Source organism: Pan troglodytes, chromosome 21 (genome assembly GCF_028858775.2).
Source record: "Pan troglodytes isolate AG18354 chromosome 21, NHGRI_mPanTro3-v2.0_pri, whole genome shotgun sequence".
Taxonomy (NCBI): Eukaryota; Metazoa; Chordata; class Mammalia; order Primates; family Hominidae; genus Pan; species Pan troglodytes.
This window is the reverse complement of record NC_072419.2, coordinates 68030821-68047100: the sequence shown is the minus strand read 5'-3', so window position 1 is coordinate 68047100 and position 16280 is coordinate 68030821. Positions and strand designations below refer to the sequence as shown.

Genomic DNA, 16280 nt, shown 5'->3' with positions numbered 1-16280 from the left:
CTCAGGTCAGTGCAGAGGGCAGGGGTGCTTGGTTGGCAATGGCCTGAGTGGCACAGCCCGAGGAGGAGGTGACTGTCTGTCCTGTGGGAGCCCTGGCAGAGGCTCTGCCCAGGGCCTGCAGGAGGAACTAGGTCATCTAAACTCCAGCGCAGACCCGGGCGGTCACACCTTACCTTGTGTCCAGAGTGCGGGGACGAGGTCTGGGCCACCAGCAACCGCACCACGGCGTCCCATTTCTCTGCTGTCTGGCTGTCCCATGCAGTCACTGTGAACGCCACCTGCTCGGAGGGGACCTGCAGCTCCCGGGTGGCGAAGACTGTCCCATCTGCCCCAACTTTGAAGTCCATGCTGTTGGTCTCATATTGTGTCCCCTTGGTCCCCACACAGCTGCTGAACTTGACTGCAAGAGGAGGGGGAGAGAGTCAGGGTCGGCTTGGCCAGCAGAAGGGTGGTAACAATGGCAGCAACCACGCAGGATGCCCTACAGGCCCCCAGTGGGCATGAGGGGCATGAGGTTTGCACTGATTTCTCCACCTCCCGAGAAGGTGGTGTGTTTTATCTCAACCCCTAGAGAATTAGCCAGAGGCCTTTAAAAAAGGTGGGGGAAAAAAAGCAACACCGAGCTTCCATTCTATCTACAACACAGCTGCACTCCCTTCTGCAAACGCATCTCTCCCTTGCCGCTGTTATCTCCGAATTCAGCCAGAGTCTGTGAGCGGCACAGTGGGTATTCTCCACCTCAAAAATATTCCCTCAGTTCCCCCCACTCTTGCCTATGCAAATCTTCTTCCTGCCAGCAGAGACTGTGAAGCCCCTAATGGACCTGTTTTTCCACTCCAAGAAGGCTAAGTACAAGGAAGGAGCAAGAGAGAGCTGGCATCTGGGGACCATTCCCCCACGGCAGGTGGATTCTGGCAGCAGAACTCGGCTCTGCTGTGTTTCTGGTCCTTTTTATTACTAAGCCAGACCTGATGCCTGCAAATGGCCTTGGGGTGGGCTAGGCAGGTGTGGCCAGGGCAGACCCTGGCCCCACCAAGTGCTTTCTTGGTGAACTGGAAACAGAGTTGAAGGCAGACAGTCTATTGATACCGCTGGGTGCTGAGCATTGCTTCACTTCCAAAACATTAACTACTAGGCACCAGGATGCCAACCTCCCTTCACGGCTCCAGCACCATGGCCATCTCTAATTCTGCTGCAGAAAAAGACACCTCCAGAGGCGCAGATTCATCCGGACACATTAGTGCATTTTTCAGACGTGTGCTTTTGCAACTGTCACCTACAGCCGTGGTAAATTACGACGCACTCACAGTCCGTGTCACATTCTGCTGATAAAAGCCACGGATAAAGTTACCTAGTATTTATAAAAATGTGGGTATCTAAGCAATTATGGTGGGAGGATTGGTTTTTCAAGCAATTTTGCTGTCACAGCTTACATGATTTAATTACTATTTATTCGAGAAACCAAAAAAAGCGACTCACTGTTACATTAGATAAAGTGTTTTCCCCTCGCATTCACCTTTTACTGTTGCCTGCCTTGAAAGAATAAATAACGTGTCTGTTCCCTCTTCTCAATAGTTCACTTTAGATATCTTCCCAGCCAATGGCACCTCCTACTTGTGGGTTTCATGTGAAACATTTTCATGTGAAAATGTTTTTAAATGTGATGACACCAAGCATTTCCACCCTGTCTGGTTCAACAGAGCAATGAAACTTCCAGACTCCAGAGCCCCCCGGTGGCTCCTCTGATGGACAGGATCAACCCAGGCAAGGGTCTGCTGTGGCTCCCCGGACCTGTTCCCCCTCTAAGGACGGAATCATTACATTTTTTTTTTTTTCAAGTGACAGGAAAATTCCAAACTGCTTTTATAGTACTGTTTGCCCAATGGTAAACAAATGAAAATCAGCAACAACTTAGTGGATCAATCATTTCTGACATCTGATTGTCACTGACAAAGATAAAAATGACAGCACTGTGATTGCTGAGAGATGAGCACAAACACACAAACAAGCCCCTTTGTTCCCTAAAAGCAAATTCCTAATAAAACTAATGCAATTGGACAGCAGCAGGAGGGTTTGTGTTGTCTTCAGGATTAAACACAGTGTTGTAGTTAAAAAAAAGTACAGACGGCTGGGCGCGGTGGCTCCTGCCTGTCATCTCAGCACTTTGGGAGGCCGGGCGCAGTGGCTCACGCCTGTAATCCCAGCACTTTGGGAGGCCGAGGCGGGTGGATCACGAGGTCAGGGGATCGAGACCATCCTGGCTAACACGGTGAAACCCCGTCTCTACTAAAAATACAAAAAGTTAGCCAGGCGTGGTGGCGAGTGCCTGTAGTCCCAGCTACTCGGGAGGCTGAGGCAGAAGAATGGCATGAACCTGGGAGGAGGAGCTTGCAGTGAGCCGAGATCACGCCACTGCACTCCAGCCTGGGCAACAGAGCGAGACTCTGTCTCAAAAAAAAAAAAAAAAAGTACAGGCACACAGCTTTGGTGACATCTTAGGCAAGCATCGAAGCTGCTTTGAGAATGAGTGGGCCACCACCGTCTGAATGACCAGGCAGGAAACAGCGGTGGCGTCGGCCATGTGAACCAAGGACTTTGCAGGTGAAAGGCGTTCCCTGACGGAGAGACCCTGGATGAAACTGATGACAGTGCCCTCAAAGGCAGCTCCGTGGGTGGCTTGGGGAAGTGATGCCCGGGGGACCGCACCAGGGCCCCTGCACACTGGCTTTCTAGATTTTTTTTTTTTGTTGTTGTTGTTTTTTGAGACGGAGTCTTGCTCTGCTGCCCAGGCTGGAGTGCAGTGGTGCCGTCTTGGCTCACTGCAACCTCCGCCTCCCAGGTTCAAGTAATTCTTCTGCCTCAGCCTCCCAAGTAGCTGGGACTACAGGCGCGCACCACCATGCCCGGCTGATTCTTGTATGTTTAGTAGACAGGGTTTCACCACGTTGGCCAGGCTGGTCTCGAACTCCTGACCTCAGGTGATCCACCCGCCTTGGCCTCCCAAAGTGTTGGGATTACAGGCGTCAGCCCCTGTGCCCGGCAACTTCCTAGATCTTTATGCCTTTTCCGTCTGTGTCTGACAGGCCCCATCCAATCACGAGAAAGCTCCAGGGCTTTGTGACAAGATGCAGTCCCAACATCCTGTTTTGGTCTAACCATAACTTGGGTGTTCCGCTCCAAACACGACCTCTGTGTCTGAACACTCAGCCCACTAGCATTTGTGATTCTGAGTCCTCAGCCGCAGAGAAGCAGGAGGAAAACAGGAGTTGTCACTGGTAGAGAAGGAAGCAGCCCAAGGGACAAAGGTCAGGATACGGTTACGCAAATGGTGCTAGCCCACACCCTCCTGGAGAGAGGCCTGGAAGATGGGGGGGTCATTCAGAGACCCCAGTTGTTGGGGGGACCTGCTTTCCAGGAGAAGAAAGGAGCTTCAGAACCTTCAATACCTGCTCCTGTGCCCCACCAGGCTGTGGCCTCTTTCATAAGGAAAGAGCAATAAGGCAGGTCTTCTGAGACACCAGGGGCATTCACAGAACATTAGCACTGAATGTATGAACACTCTGTTTGGAAACTCTGTGAAATGTGGGTACCTGTGAACACAACTCAGAATGTTACTAACACTTTGCCATGCTATAGAAACGGCAAGTGAGTGTGCAGGGCAGCCTCAAGGGAGACATGTCTGAGGTCTTGGGATGGGGACTCCTCCCCATATCCTATTTGTCTTTCCTTGTGAATTGCCTAAAAATGGTTTCCCTCTTCACTTAGGCTACTGGGAAGCTCAGAGGCAGTACCATAGCCGGCTTTTCTAACAATGCTGAGACATTTACTAACCTCAGCACGTTCCATTCTACTTTTCGCCTTTGTTTCCTCTTCAACCTGCTTCCTTCCTTTTGCTTCCTTTTTAATTTTTGGAGTCTTCGCCTGTCTCTGCAAGGTTAAATGCATTCCAGGAGGACAACAGAAAAGTGCCCATGTATGTGTTGGTGTCGGCATGCACTGAGGGTCCCCGTGTGCAGAGAGGACGCTCCTGACGGTGTTGCCTGGCACAGACTTATTTGGATTCTGCTTTGCCTCTCTATGAATGTGGCTGGAGGCTGAGCCTGAGGCGTCGGCTGGAGAGGCCCCTGGCTGCTTATAGAACTTTCTGTGGGCGCTTGGAGTCCTGTGCTGCCCTCGCCTCTGCAGCGGCTGGGAGCGGCCTGCTGTCTGCCTGAACCTTGGCTCTGGCCAGCCGTGGGCAGTCCTTCCAGTTTTACCTTCTGAGCTGGGCCTGGGCTCCAAGTCCGCTGTCACTCACCCTCCTCTAGGCAGGAACCTGGTGCCTCAGCCCCATGCAGGCCCCGCACTCTGGACTCTGCAGACTGGACACAGAGGTTGTAACTGGTGGTTTCTGGCAGAGCTGGCTCTGGCCCAGAGCTCAGGCCTGGCTGGGATGTTGGCTCCCATGGAAACCTGTAACCTGCCCTACCTCTCCCCTCACATCACCTATTTTTGTTTCATTCCCTGGCTTCGTACCTGGGATTCCCATGTCCTCCCATGTCTCCCGCCCCAGGACTGGTGAGTGTGCTGAGGTCAGGGCTGCTGTCCTGGGACCGGACAGCATCAGGCACCTGGTCAGTGTGAAGTAGGGGCAAAGCCTCCCCAGGCTGGTCCGGGGCTCCCATCAGGCTGAGGGCAGAAAGGGGGCTTCTGTCCTGCTTTGTGCTCAGCCCAGAATCTTCACGGGACCCCCCGCAACTCCCTCCCCATGGGAAACAGCCACCAGAGGAGACTGCGCCAGCAGCCGCCCAGGCGTGAAGGCGAGTGACCAGTGGCAGCACCCCGGCTGGAAGTTTAGTTTTCTTATGTATTTGTTTTTGATCTCCCAATTTCTCTATTAGTCTTCAGGAGAGAACTAACATCCAAATGGATTCCCAGAAAACTTTTCCCTCGATGTACCAGCAAACACCTACAATGCCTGGAAAAGCTGCCTCTGCGACCACAATGCAGATCACACGTCCTGTCCCAGCCCCTGCAGCCTCCACGCGGCGGGTGAGCTGCCAGGCACGGGAAGGCAGCACTGGCGAGCAGAACTGGCCCATTTTGCAGATAGGAAGCTGAGCCTCAGGGACGTTTCACGCCTTCGTCAAGGTGGTGAGAGGAGGAGCGGGGTTTGCCGCCCGACTTCAGGGATCTGTCACCCTCGTCCAGCAGGGTTGGTTCTTCCTGAGGCTGGGAGGATGCCAAGCCTGGTGGAGGATGGGGGCGGTGGTGTGGTGTGGGGAGCTTCTGACTTGCACATCCTGAGGGAGCCTTCTGCAGCTGATGTGTGAACTGGACCCCTGGCGATGCCTCCGAGGAATCTCCAAGGCTATGGCCCCTCAGGTCCTGCTGGGGTGCTGGCCCCCACCTCTGCCTCAGGATGCAGGGATTCTGCAGGGAAGCCGCAGACCAGCCTGCTGCCTTGGCCCCTAGGGATACTGCAGCCCCAGAAAGAACTGTGGGGGACAAAAGAGTTGTTTCTTGGGGGAGAAAACACCTGTGAGGAAATGCAGGTGCCACAGAGGGAAATCCTCCTGGGGAGGAGGGTACCTGTTCCATCCTCGGCCGACACGGGACTGCCTGGTGCCTGGTACCCACAGCCGCTACCTGACGCACGCATCTCTCCATGGTTTGCTAATTACTTCCATTAGTTTTAAACAAACTTGATAAGAGACAGAAGGGTCCAGAGAGAAATTAAATCTAACTGTTTAAACATGTAGTCGGAGCCTCCCTTGCCTCTGTCCCCCTGGCGGTGGTTGCTGCAGACCCCGAAGCTGGTGCTGGAGGTGGCACAGAGGACTGGGCCCTGGGGTCAGGCCCGGCACTGCCTGCCCCAAGGAGGTGGGCCCCGGAGGGTAGGGAGGGGAACACCTGCTGTCCTCACACCGGAGCCACAGGCATGGAACCTCAGGGTCCCAGCACCCGCTGCATGCGCTGTGGGGCAGGTGTGCATGTGCCCAGCAAGGCGGGTGTGCACCAGCAGCCCTGCGCACACCTACCCTGGTCTTGGGGTGCAAACACCAACCACAGCCTCCTGTCTCTGTGACCTTGAGGAACGGTGGTCCCTCTCTGAGCACAGTCTTTGTTTCTGTGAAATGGGAGTGATGGCAGGGACTCCGGGAGGGGGACAAAGGTAGCATGTTGATCCCTTTGCTCAGTACCTGGCACAGGGCAGGCACTGGGTGGATGTCGGCTGCTGTCCTTATGCTCTGGCCAGTATGCCCTGTGACATCCTTCAGTGGCATGGACATGGCACCAGGGAGCAAGGCACCCAGCCAAGGTCACACAAGGTCAAGGTCGTCCATCCCACAAACACTTACTGAACACTGGGGTCTGCCGGGAACTGCACAGGCTGAGGCCAGGGAAGTCAGTGGCCGGGTGATGACAGCACGGATGGCCAAGCCCTCCAGGCTGCAGTGGGGTCACACAAGGGCCCTAGTCAGGCCGGGGGTCCCTGGGGTGGGATGGGGAGCCGTGCAGGGTGTTTGTGGCCAGCTGGCTCTTGGGATTCTGAGCCTGTGGGGATCCATCTCTTGTTCTGCTGGGGGTCAGCAACCTCTCCTCACCCCAAGGTGTGGGGTCAACAGCTTCTGAGGTTCTGGGCAACCTGGCCCCATACCACTGGCCTCCTGTTCTGGACAAGATGGATTTAATTTTAAAGCCCATGTTTTCTTCTGAGAAGACACCAGAGAACAGAAGCTGCTCCATCTTTCATCCTCCAGGGACCACCCTCTGCTGCCCACTCTGAAATATGACCAAATGCCAGGCAGGGTTCAGCCCCCAGGGCTAGCATCCAGCAGGATCTGCAAAGCCATCCAAGCAATGCGAGGAGCAACGAATGCCGAGGCAAACCTTCCCAGGAAGGGCTGCACACCAGAGAATCCAACAGCCTGGGACTCGTCCCAGGGCGACCTCCTGCCCCTCGACCTTCTCCTGGCAGCTGTAGAGCAAAGCACAGGCTGAGGGTGGTCCGGTCTCCCCTTCCCCTTTCCGGGCTGGGATGCGGCTGGCCCCCGCCTGTCACCCACGTCTTCGGCAGTGTGAATGTGGGCCTTAGTCTCCCTCTGTCGCCCTGGTCTTGGTTGTGTTGTGGATGGAGTTTCTGTGGCCCCCGCCCCGGGTGATCTCATGATGGCTCCATCTCCCAGGATTCATGCCAATCCTGCTCCCCTAAGAAGGGACCCCGCCTGTCGTGAATGCGCCTCTGGATATGCACAGCTGAAGAAGGGCAGCTTGCTCCTCTCTCCCTCTCTCTCTCCTTCCTTCCTTCCTTCCTTCCTCCCTCCCTCCCTCCCTCTCCTTCCTTCCTCCCTCCCTCCCTCCCTCTCCTTCCTTCCTTCCTTCCTCCCTCCCTCCCTCCCTCTCCTTCCTTCCTCCCTCCCTCCCTCCCTCTCCTTCCTTCCTCCCTCCCTCTCCCCTTCATCCATTCGCATGACATATCACTGATACCACCAGTCAGCAGACACCAGACACAGAGACTGCCAGTGGAGCTGAGAATGTGGGGCAGGACAGACATTAACCAAGTCATCACATCAGATGTGCGGCACTCTACAAGGAAGACACAGGTTCTGTGAGAGCCTGACCCAGGCTGGGTGGACAGATGGGGAGGGCTTCCTTGATAACAGGACCCTTCCATGGACATCTGGGGAATGAGGTTCCAGAGAAGGCTCAGGTGGGGAGCACATTCCTGGTAGTGCTGATGGCACTTGCAAAGGTCCTGGGGCAGAGGAAGGGAGGAATTCCAGGACCTGAGAGCTGGTGTGACCGGAACAGGGGCAGCTGAGGTGACAAGAATGAACACAGCATGGTGTCAGGAAGACCCTCGGCCAGCGAGATGACCTACACCTTCGGGGTGGGGACTGGCCTGGGAGATGTTGCATGGAGGCTGCTGACCTGGTGACTGCAAGAAGGCTCAGAGATCTGCACAGGAGTGGGGGGCACCCTGAGTTCCCAGGAGGTCCCGCAGCCTCTGGGACTGAGGGGGTGTCCTGAGTGGAAGCCACACCCAGACACCCCCTTTAGGGCCCAATGTTAAGAGAGCTACGGCCTTTCCTAGCCTTGCAAACAACTCGGGAGTGGAGTTAGAAGGTCGTTGCGGTGGCTTCAGAAGCACATCCTCAATATTTGGCTGCAAAGAGGATCACAGCTCCCGAGGCAGAAGGCTGTGGCCCCCGCTGCATGCACATGCTCTCAGACACGTCTGCTGGGGACAGAGAAATTCAAGAGCCAGGAAAAGGAGAAAAGAAAGAAGAAAGAAGTGAGGAATGTCAGGGAAGTCGATTCCTCCATTCCTGCAGCAAAGACCCGTTAGCCACGGAGGCCATGGGGAAGCCCCAACCCTGGGCACCATCGTCAGGGAGCATGGGGTCCAGTGGAGGGGGCAGATGCGGCCTCAGTCCCCGCAGTGGCCCTGAAGGCACTGGCCGGGAGGCAGAACCTCAGGGTCCCTGTGGCCCCCCAGGTTTCCCGTGCTTGGTCCCCGAGTCCCTGGGGAGCCCCTTGGGGTCTGCATTGGGCTGGGCTGTGGTCCCTGCAGGCACCTTCCTGTACCTGCCACAGGTTCTGCCCACCAGGGGGGTGCAAGAAACAGAGGAGGGTGGGGGAGTGAGCACTAATGGGGACCAGGTTTCCCTTGGGGTGACAGTGGCCCAGCATTTTGAATGTGCTCAATGCCACTGAATTGTATGCCTGAAAACGGGGACATTTACGTTATGTGAATTTTACATCAGTTTTAAAAAAGCAGCTTCTGGGGTCCCTAATTCCAGCTGCTGGGGAGACGGGGGAGTCCTCCTGAGCTCTGTGCCCACGGGGCCCCAACTGCATCCTGAGTCTCACCCATCTCCCTGGAGTGGGTCCCGAGGGCCGGCCACAGCTTCCTCTCCCCACAGAGATCTCCAGATCAGCCCAGGGCAGGGTCCCTCCTCCACAACTCCTCTCGCTTTCTGGCCCCTCTGTCATTTTTCCTGTCCCTGGGGAAGACGATGGTGCTTGCCGGGAGGGGCCACAGGGAGGGGCCGCAGAGCAACAGCCATCACCAGGCGCCTGCCCGAGGCCCACCCAGGGCAGGGAGATTCTCGGGAGCAGGGGCTATCGTCTGCGCTGGGCCTCAGCCCTGGGGACTCAGGAGGGAGATTCATAGGTTCTTGAATATCTGCCCAGGTTGATACGTGTGACTGTGCGCGCTTTGTGTGCGCTGTGTCCACGTGCTGGGTGGGGACAGAGAAAACTGGCGGTACAGGGAGAAACTGCTGAGGCTTAGCTCAGTCTCCAGAGCTCCCCACAGCCCCAAGCCTGCAGCATGCCAGGCCGGGAGGGGCCTTGGAAATGATCTACTCCAGCCCCTTGTTTGGGTGATAGGGAAACTCAACCTGCTGAAGGAAAACTACCTTTTAGGACGAATTCTCACTATTCAAACAGTTTCCCACACCCTTATTGAATCCCTGCACCATGCGGGGCCGAGTCACAACCAAGGCCATCCCTCCCCGTCTGGGGCTCTGGGCACTTCCAGATCCTGTGTAGTAGATGCCCCAATGCAAAGCATGTCACAAGCGCACTGCCACGGTGCTTTTCTTTGAATTGTGTGTATTCACAAAGCTTGCAGCTGGTGCAAACCTCACATACAACAACTCCCCGTTCTGAGCCTGGGAAGTGTGCAGTGGGCCCTGCCCAGGCTTGGGCCAGTTCTGAACTCCGAGGATTACGTGTAGCAGTCATAATTAGACCCTCAGCTAAACAGCAGAGCCCGGCTTCTTTTGTTTTTCCAAGATGAAGGAAATAATTTTCTTAGCGTGTGACTTCACATCTCCCCCCAGCCCCCAGTCTCACGCGTGCACGGCAGTGACGGGTGCGGTGATGCGGATCCAAAGCCTCTGTGGAGACTCGGCATCGCGCACCCACAGAGGAGCCGGCAGCTCCCCTCATTAGGAGGCTTCCGGGTTAACCCTTTACCCCCATCTGTCTAATGGCTTCTCTGTGAAAGGGGCCAGGAGACAGCCTGCGCTGGGAACCAGCCCTGAGTGACATGCGCTCCGCTTCCTCTGTGGCAGGAGCCTGCTGACATTTACGGGCGCAGCAGGCTGTGTCTCCCCAAGACGGGCATGCAGGAGAATGGTGCTGCAGTTACAAAACACACCTTTTTATTGTTTTTCTTGTTAGGTGAATTGAGAAAGATCCAATGAGCCAGAGGTGAGCTTGTAGCTGGGACCGTGCTGAGGAGAGGGTGAGTTTCAAACCCTCAGGTTCAACCAGCAGAGGCTGCCAGCTTGCTCTTTCTTTTCTTTTTTTCTTTTCTTTCTTTCTTTTTCTTTCTTTCTTTCTCTCTCTCTCTCTTTCTTCTTTCCTTTCTTTCTCTCTTTCTCTTTCTCTGTGTCCTTCCTTCCTTCCTTCCTTCCTTCCTTCCTTCCTTCCTTCCTTCCATCCATCCATCCATCCATCATGTACCCATTTCCTCCCTATGTACCGTCCTGGGTGCTGGGCAGTCAGCCCACGTGGCATGTAGTGTGGTGGGAAGACCATGAGGCGGCCGGCCCATGAACAAAGTCACTGTGACAGGGACAGCAGGGGAGATGAGGGAGCAGAGGGCCTGTGGGGGAGGAAGCATCCATCCCAAGGCCTCTGTGACCGGGGGAGCAGCCCCAGAAAGTCGGAGCAAGAGTGCTTTGATGCGGGAACAGCACGTGTGAAGGCCTGGAGGTACAGAACCACTGGGAGCGGCGGCTGTGAGTGCGATGAGGGTGATGGGAGAAGCTGGGATCCAGCCTGGTGGGCGTGGACCACAACTGCAGACCCCTGGGCATGTAAATGGCTGCCACTGCCCGGAACTTGCTCTGCGTGGAACATAGAGAATTCCCTTGAAACAACCAAAGACCCTCTTAAACGACATCAGCAGCGGTAGCAACTGAGCACCTAGCGTCCCAGGAGACTGCCCTTCTTCTTTCCCACCCTCTCCTGACCTCCCCACCTCGCCCTGGGCCACTGCTTTCCTGTCCATGCGTCATCTCACACCTGCTGCCCCCACACAGCCCAGAGCACCCCCGTTTTCAGAGGTGGGAGCTGGGGTCTAGAGGGGGAGAATTAGGCCCCCAGCTGGTCACTCTAGCTGGTGCTGAAGGGGCTCCCAGCACACGTGGCACAGGGCGGAGGCCACATTCAGCTTCTGCTTTGAGATGCCCGAAATGGAACAAGACGCCCTGAGACATCAAAGCCTCGGGCAACACAGGGACATGGGGTGGGGGGCTCATCTCCAACCTCCAGCCTCTTCCTTTCTCCCACGTATCCATTCAAGAATCGCCTATGAGCACTCTCACAGGCGTGGGGGACGAGCGGTGGACACCGAGGTCCTCCCCCAGGAAGCTGTCTAGTGGGGGACCATGCGTGATGAGCTGGCAGCTGGACGTGCCTGGCTAGGTAGGGGTAGTGTTATGGAGCCACTGGAGGGAGGCATCCCCTCTCCAATAGGCCAACCTGAATGAAGAGAGGTGGAAGGCTGTGTTGGTGCCTGAGGGAAGAGCATTCTCCGCAGAGGGAACAGACAGTGCAAGGCCCTGGGTCCTGAGGCATGCTTAGTGTATCTGAGGATGGGAGGAGACTGGGGGGCAGGAAGGGAGCGAGGAGGAGGCAGGGAGGGATGGGGCAGTGCCTGTGGGCTCCAGGAGCCCCAGTACGATTTCTGGATTTGATTCCAAGGCACGCGGTCACCTCCACACTTGTAGGTTGGAGAGCCGGGACTTGAACTCCAAAAGCTCCTTTTCCCTGAGGCAGTGCAGAGACTGAGTGTTGGTTTGGAATATCTCAGTGTTCATGTCCGTCACTTAACCAGGACTTGCTAGGAAGCCACTGTCTCCCATGAAAGATGCTGCTGGGAGGCAAACGCATATGCGTATTTTGTACACAGAAAAATCTTGGGTTATTGCAAAGACCTGAGTAATGCACTCGAGCCACTTTGGAGTGAACCAGCCCAGCAGTGAGTCACCGTCACTGCGGCAGGAGCTCCCAGAGGGGAGAGGAGGCTGAGGAGGAGGGAGAGAGAGGACAGAGTCTGAGTCCAAGGTTTCTGAAGGTGGTGGCGCTGGCTCAGGTTCTTGATGAAGGAGAATCTCCTAAGGGGAGTGGGTGGGTGGGGGGACCGTGCAGGTGGGGCAACCTGGGTTCTGATGTTGCTCATCCCAGGGGACACACCCTCCAGTAGAGGCATCCCCGCCAGGCTGTGCAGCCCCCGAGTCCTCGTGGGGGTGACAGTCGGGCGGAGGAACAGCCGCACCCCCGTGGTGCCAGGACACCTGCAACAGTTTGAGAACCTTCTACCCCACGAGCCACTCACTCACGTCTCCAAACCAAGGGAGCATTTCCCAGATGATGTGGCAGCGTCTGCACAGGGCCTGCCCATCCCAACCCACCTGCGCAGTTCTGGGCTTGGCAGGAGGCGTCCCGCTGGAAACGGCGCTTTTCCGATTCTACAAACATGCAGCTGCCTCAGGAATCTGCTGAGCAGCAGGATGTGGAGGAGCTGAGGCTGCCCTGAAGCCTCTGCTTCACCCCACCCGGGAGGGACCTGCCCAGGCTCCAGGTGCACCCAATGGGCCCTGCCCAGTGAGTGATGGGACGGCGTGCACTTTCCAAAGAGATCATCCTGACTGAGCAGACGCCTGTGGGGTGGCAGGGATCTCATGCAGGGTTGCAGGGCTGTGCGCAGAACCATCTAGGAGGGTGGCGGTCAGGAAGGGTGCTGCGGGAACACAGAACCTGACTGAGCACGTGTGAGGGGCCGCCGGGGGCCCGGGGGGTGAGGAGAATGTCACGAGGCCAAAATCCCTCAGGAGACCCTCGGAATGGGACACACCACAAGCGGCACGACTGTTTGGCCTGAGCAGAGCCAAGGGCAGGGCTGAGGGCTGAGGGGGGGACTCGAGCACCCTCATGCTCTGCAGATGAGAGGACCCTGCCGTGATGGGCCCCAGGACATCTCCCAGTGCAGATCCTTCTCCTGAACTCCAGACCCCAGGGTGAGGTCTCTGGGGTCTGCCCACGCAGCACACCCTTGCTGCCTGAGACCCCCTCAGCTGCTCCTTCCCCTGGAGCCGCCACAGGAAGGGATGCTACCTTCCACACAGGAGCCGGAGCCCCTGGATACCCCACCTGGACACCCAATGCATCCCGACCCCAATCCTGCCCGACCCAATCCATCCCAGACACCGCTGCCTGGCTCAGCCCGCTGCCTGCACGGCCCAGCGGTCTCCCCAGCCAGGCCCTGCCCCCAGCACCAATCTCTGCCTCACAGAGCAAGTAGATCTGGCGTTTCTGGAAGGCTCATCTGCTCCTGTCCCTCCTGCAGTCACAGGGATGCAGTCGAGTGTCTCCACTGACGGCTGCTCAGGTTGCCCTGGCTGGCTTCACCCTGGCTCCAAGCACAGGCAGGGCCTGAAACTGCCGGCCACCTCCTGCCAGTCTGTGGGCCTGGGGCTGGCGGGCACTGGGCCTGCCTTCCTCACCGGGGTCTCTGGCACCTTCCAACCGGTGACTTTGGCACCCAGGAAGTGCTTGAGAAAAGTTAATGGGGTAAATGCACAAGTTCCATTTCCCTTAGCTTCAAAAATGGATATCCAATGAGCTATCAGGCCCCCAGACATGGAGGAGCATTAAGGACATGTTGCTAAGTGAAAGACGCCCATCTGAAAGGCTGCATACCCATAGGATTCCAATTCCATGACATTTTGAAAATGGCAAAACCACAGAGACAGTGAAAGGACCGTGGGAGGAGGGAGGGATGAACAGGAGGGCATGGGGGACTTTCAGGCAGGGAAGCAGCACTGTGAGGTCCGCAGTGGTGGCTCCGTGTCACCATGCATTTGGTCCAAACCCACCATGCATTTGTCCAAACCCACGAATCCGCCACACCAAGACAGAGCCCTCCTGGAGCCTGGACTGTGTCCTAATAACGCATCGGTACTGACATGTTATTTTTCCATTGTCCGTCAGTCCTAACAAATGCAACACACGAATGCAAGACGTTAACAACAGGGGAAGCTGGCAGTGGGAGAGGCGGGTGACTTCCTGCTCCATTTTCCCATAAACCTAAAACTGCTCTAAAAACCAAAGTCTATTAAGAAATGGATATTCACTATCTATCAGCTGTACCTTCTCCAAAGAAAACAAAACACTCTGTCTCCAGAATGTTAGAAATCCCATTATAAAGTAAAACAGTGAAACCTCTCTCTTGCCATCTCATTTATGGCAGGAAATATTAAACTTGTGTCTCCCTCTGGCTTTTCTTCTTGATGCATCCAACGCTGTAATCTCACATCCTCACGGACACTGCATCTCTCGCTGATGAGAAAATACCATGGGATTCTTCCTGTCTAAGAAAAGCCAGCCAACATGGCAACAAGTGTGTGCCTTACACTCTCTGGTGTGGCCCTGTCCCCCAAAACTTGCACTCATCGTCTCCACGTCTTTGTTGAATATTTATGGTGCTATGTGCAAACCAGAGACTCTGCCAAGAGGAGACGCAGCTCCTCAAAGGACCTGAGCGAGCCTGTTTGCAGCTCCCTGCTGGCGACAGAGCCTTACGTCGTGAAAGGGATCTGAGCCTATATAAAGAGAGGAATTTCTCTAGGTTCTGGCACTAATTAACAGTTCTCTGTTCAAGAAAAAAAGGTGCAGGTGTATTGGGAGATACAGAAGAGGGGGCAGCAGGGAAGGGCCACATTCTGAGGCAGGTATTTACACAAAAGTTCTTTTCCACAGTGGCCGTAGAAACTGAGCTGTGAGCGCCTCATTAGCCGGTCCTACTGGTGCCCACTGGAACGAAGCACAGTGGCTCTTGATGTGGGCGATGTCGCTAATGAAGTCCTCCCACTCACGCCGACACAGGAGTGAGCAGAGAACAATAGTGGCAAATCCAGCCACCAATGCGCCATGCACCGAGGACTCCTGGGCTTGTGAGATGCCAGGGCCTCTTGTCAAAACACGCTGCAGTCAGCACTCGCAGAGCAACAGGGCTAATGGGCAAAGCCTCGCTTGTCATTCCCACATGGGCGAGGATGGCTGGAGACTGACATTCTTCCCGGCATTGGCCAGGACATCGGGGCACCGCTGCCGCCCTGAGTCACTGCAGGGAGGAAAGCCCTTTGTCCCTCTCTCCCAGGGCCAGCGGTGTCCTGATGGCTAGGGGTGTTCCTTGGGAACCTGGAGGGGGTGGCCTTGCTGGGACTTTTGCTCTCTCATTCAAGGCTGTGAGAGTCCATTTAACGGTGTGGAGAAGAGCGAGTAATTTTTAGAACTCTTAAAAACGTCACATTTTTACTGACTATCTGGAACTAACATTTCATGAACCAACATGAACCAGTGTTTCCTGAATCTTCACTCATACATTCATCCGTTCATTCAATACTGTCTGCTCAGACATCCTGCTGGGCACTTGGAGCACATTCTCTTACAGAACCCACACAAACCTATATGGAAGGTCATGTTCCTTCCATTTTCCCAAAGAGGAAACTGAGGTACAGGTATCCTGCCCCGTATCCCGAGGTTCCACCGCTGGGGCATGGTGGGCCAGTGCTCACCTGGGGGCGTCTGGCTCTGCCACTCCCCACCCTCACGAGCCTCATGTTGCTTGGCACTCCCCTTTCCTGCTCATTCAAGACATGGCCCTTGAGCCCTTCCTTGAAAGACAAACTCAAGCAGAGTTTTAGAGGATGGAAGGATGAGAATAAGGCACCATCTAAATAGCATTGCCCTGTCAACAGTGACGTGATCTTCCACCACCCTGCTCCCTTCCACCCTATGCTTTTGCTATGAACAGCTTCCTGGATGCAAGACACACACAGGTGTCTACTCATAAACAGGTGGTTATGCTTAGATGTTAAGCACCCCCTGCAGAACACAGCAGCCCACTCACTCACAGCCTTGGAAAGCAGAGAGGCCAGGTTCTATGGCTGATGAGGTTTAGAGAGAAAAAAGGTGTGCTGAGGTCTCTGGATCCTCCTAGGGCAGGTGGCCTGCTCAGGCCCCAGCTAAAGCTCACTCACTGAGGTGGCCCAAGGGGCCCTGAGCTCTTTCTTCCATAATGAAGAGGCGCAGGTGCTTCCTACACTGCTGGGAGTGAGTCACCTGCTTCTAACCTGGGCAAGGCCTCTCCTTAGCCCTAACAGCAAACAGCAATGCCATGGTGTGGTCATGGTTGGTTTGGCCCAGCTAAGTCTTTTGGAAATTGGATCCCCAGGGTTGGAGGTGGGCCTTGTGGCTGGGGGCGGGGGCGGGGA

At 55.7% G+C, this 16280-nt stretch overlaps 1 protein-coding gene across 3 annotated transcripts in view; it reads right to left on the bottom strand.

Moving 5' to 3' along the window:
- Positions 1–16280, bottom strand: part of CDH4 (cadherin 4) — a 704555-nt gene that overhangs the window by 198800 nt on the left and 489475 nt on the right. For all 3 annotated transcript variants that reach the window (XM_016938212.4, XM_016938213.4, XM_009437555.5), the window contains one exon: positions 174–400. In XM_016938212.4, the coding sequence (XP_016793701.1) occupies positions 174–400 (227 nt within the window). The remainder of the gene's footprint in view (positions 1–173; positions 401–16280) is intronic.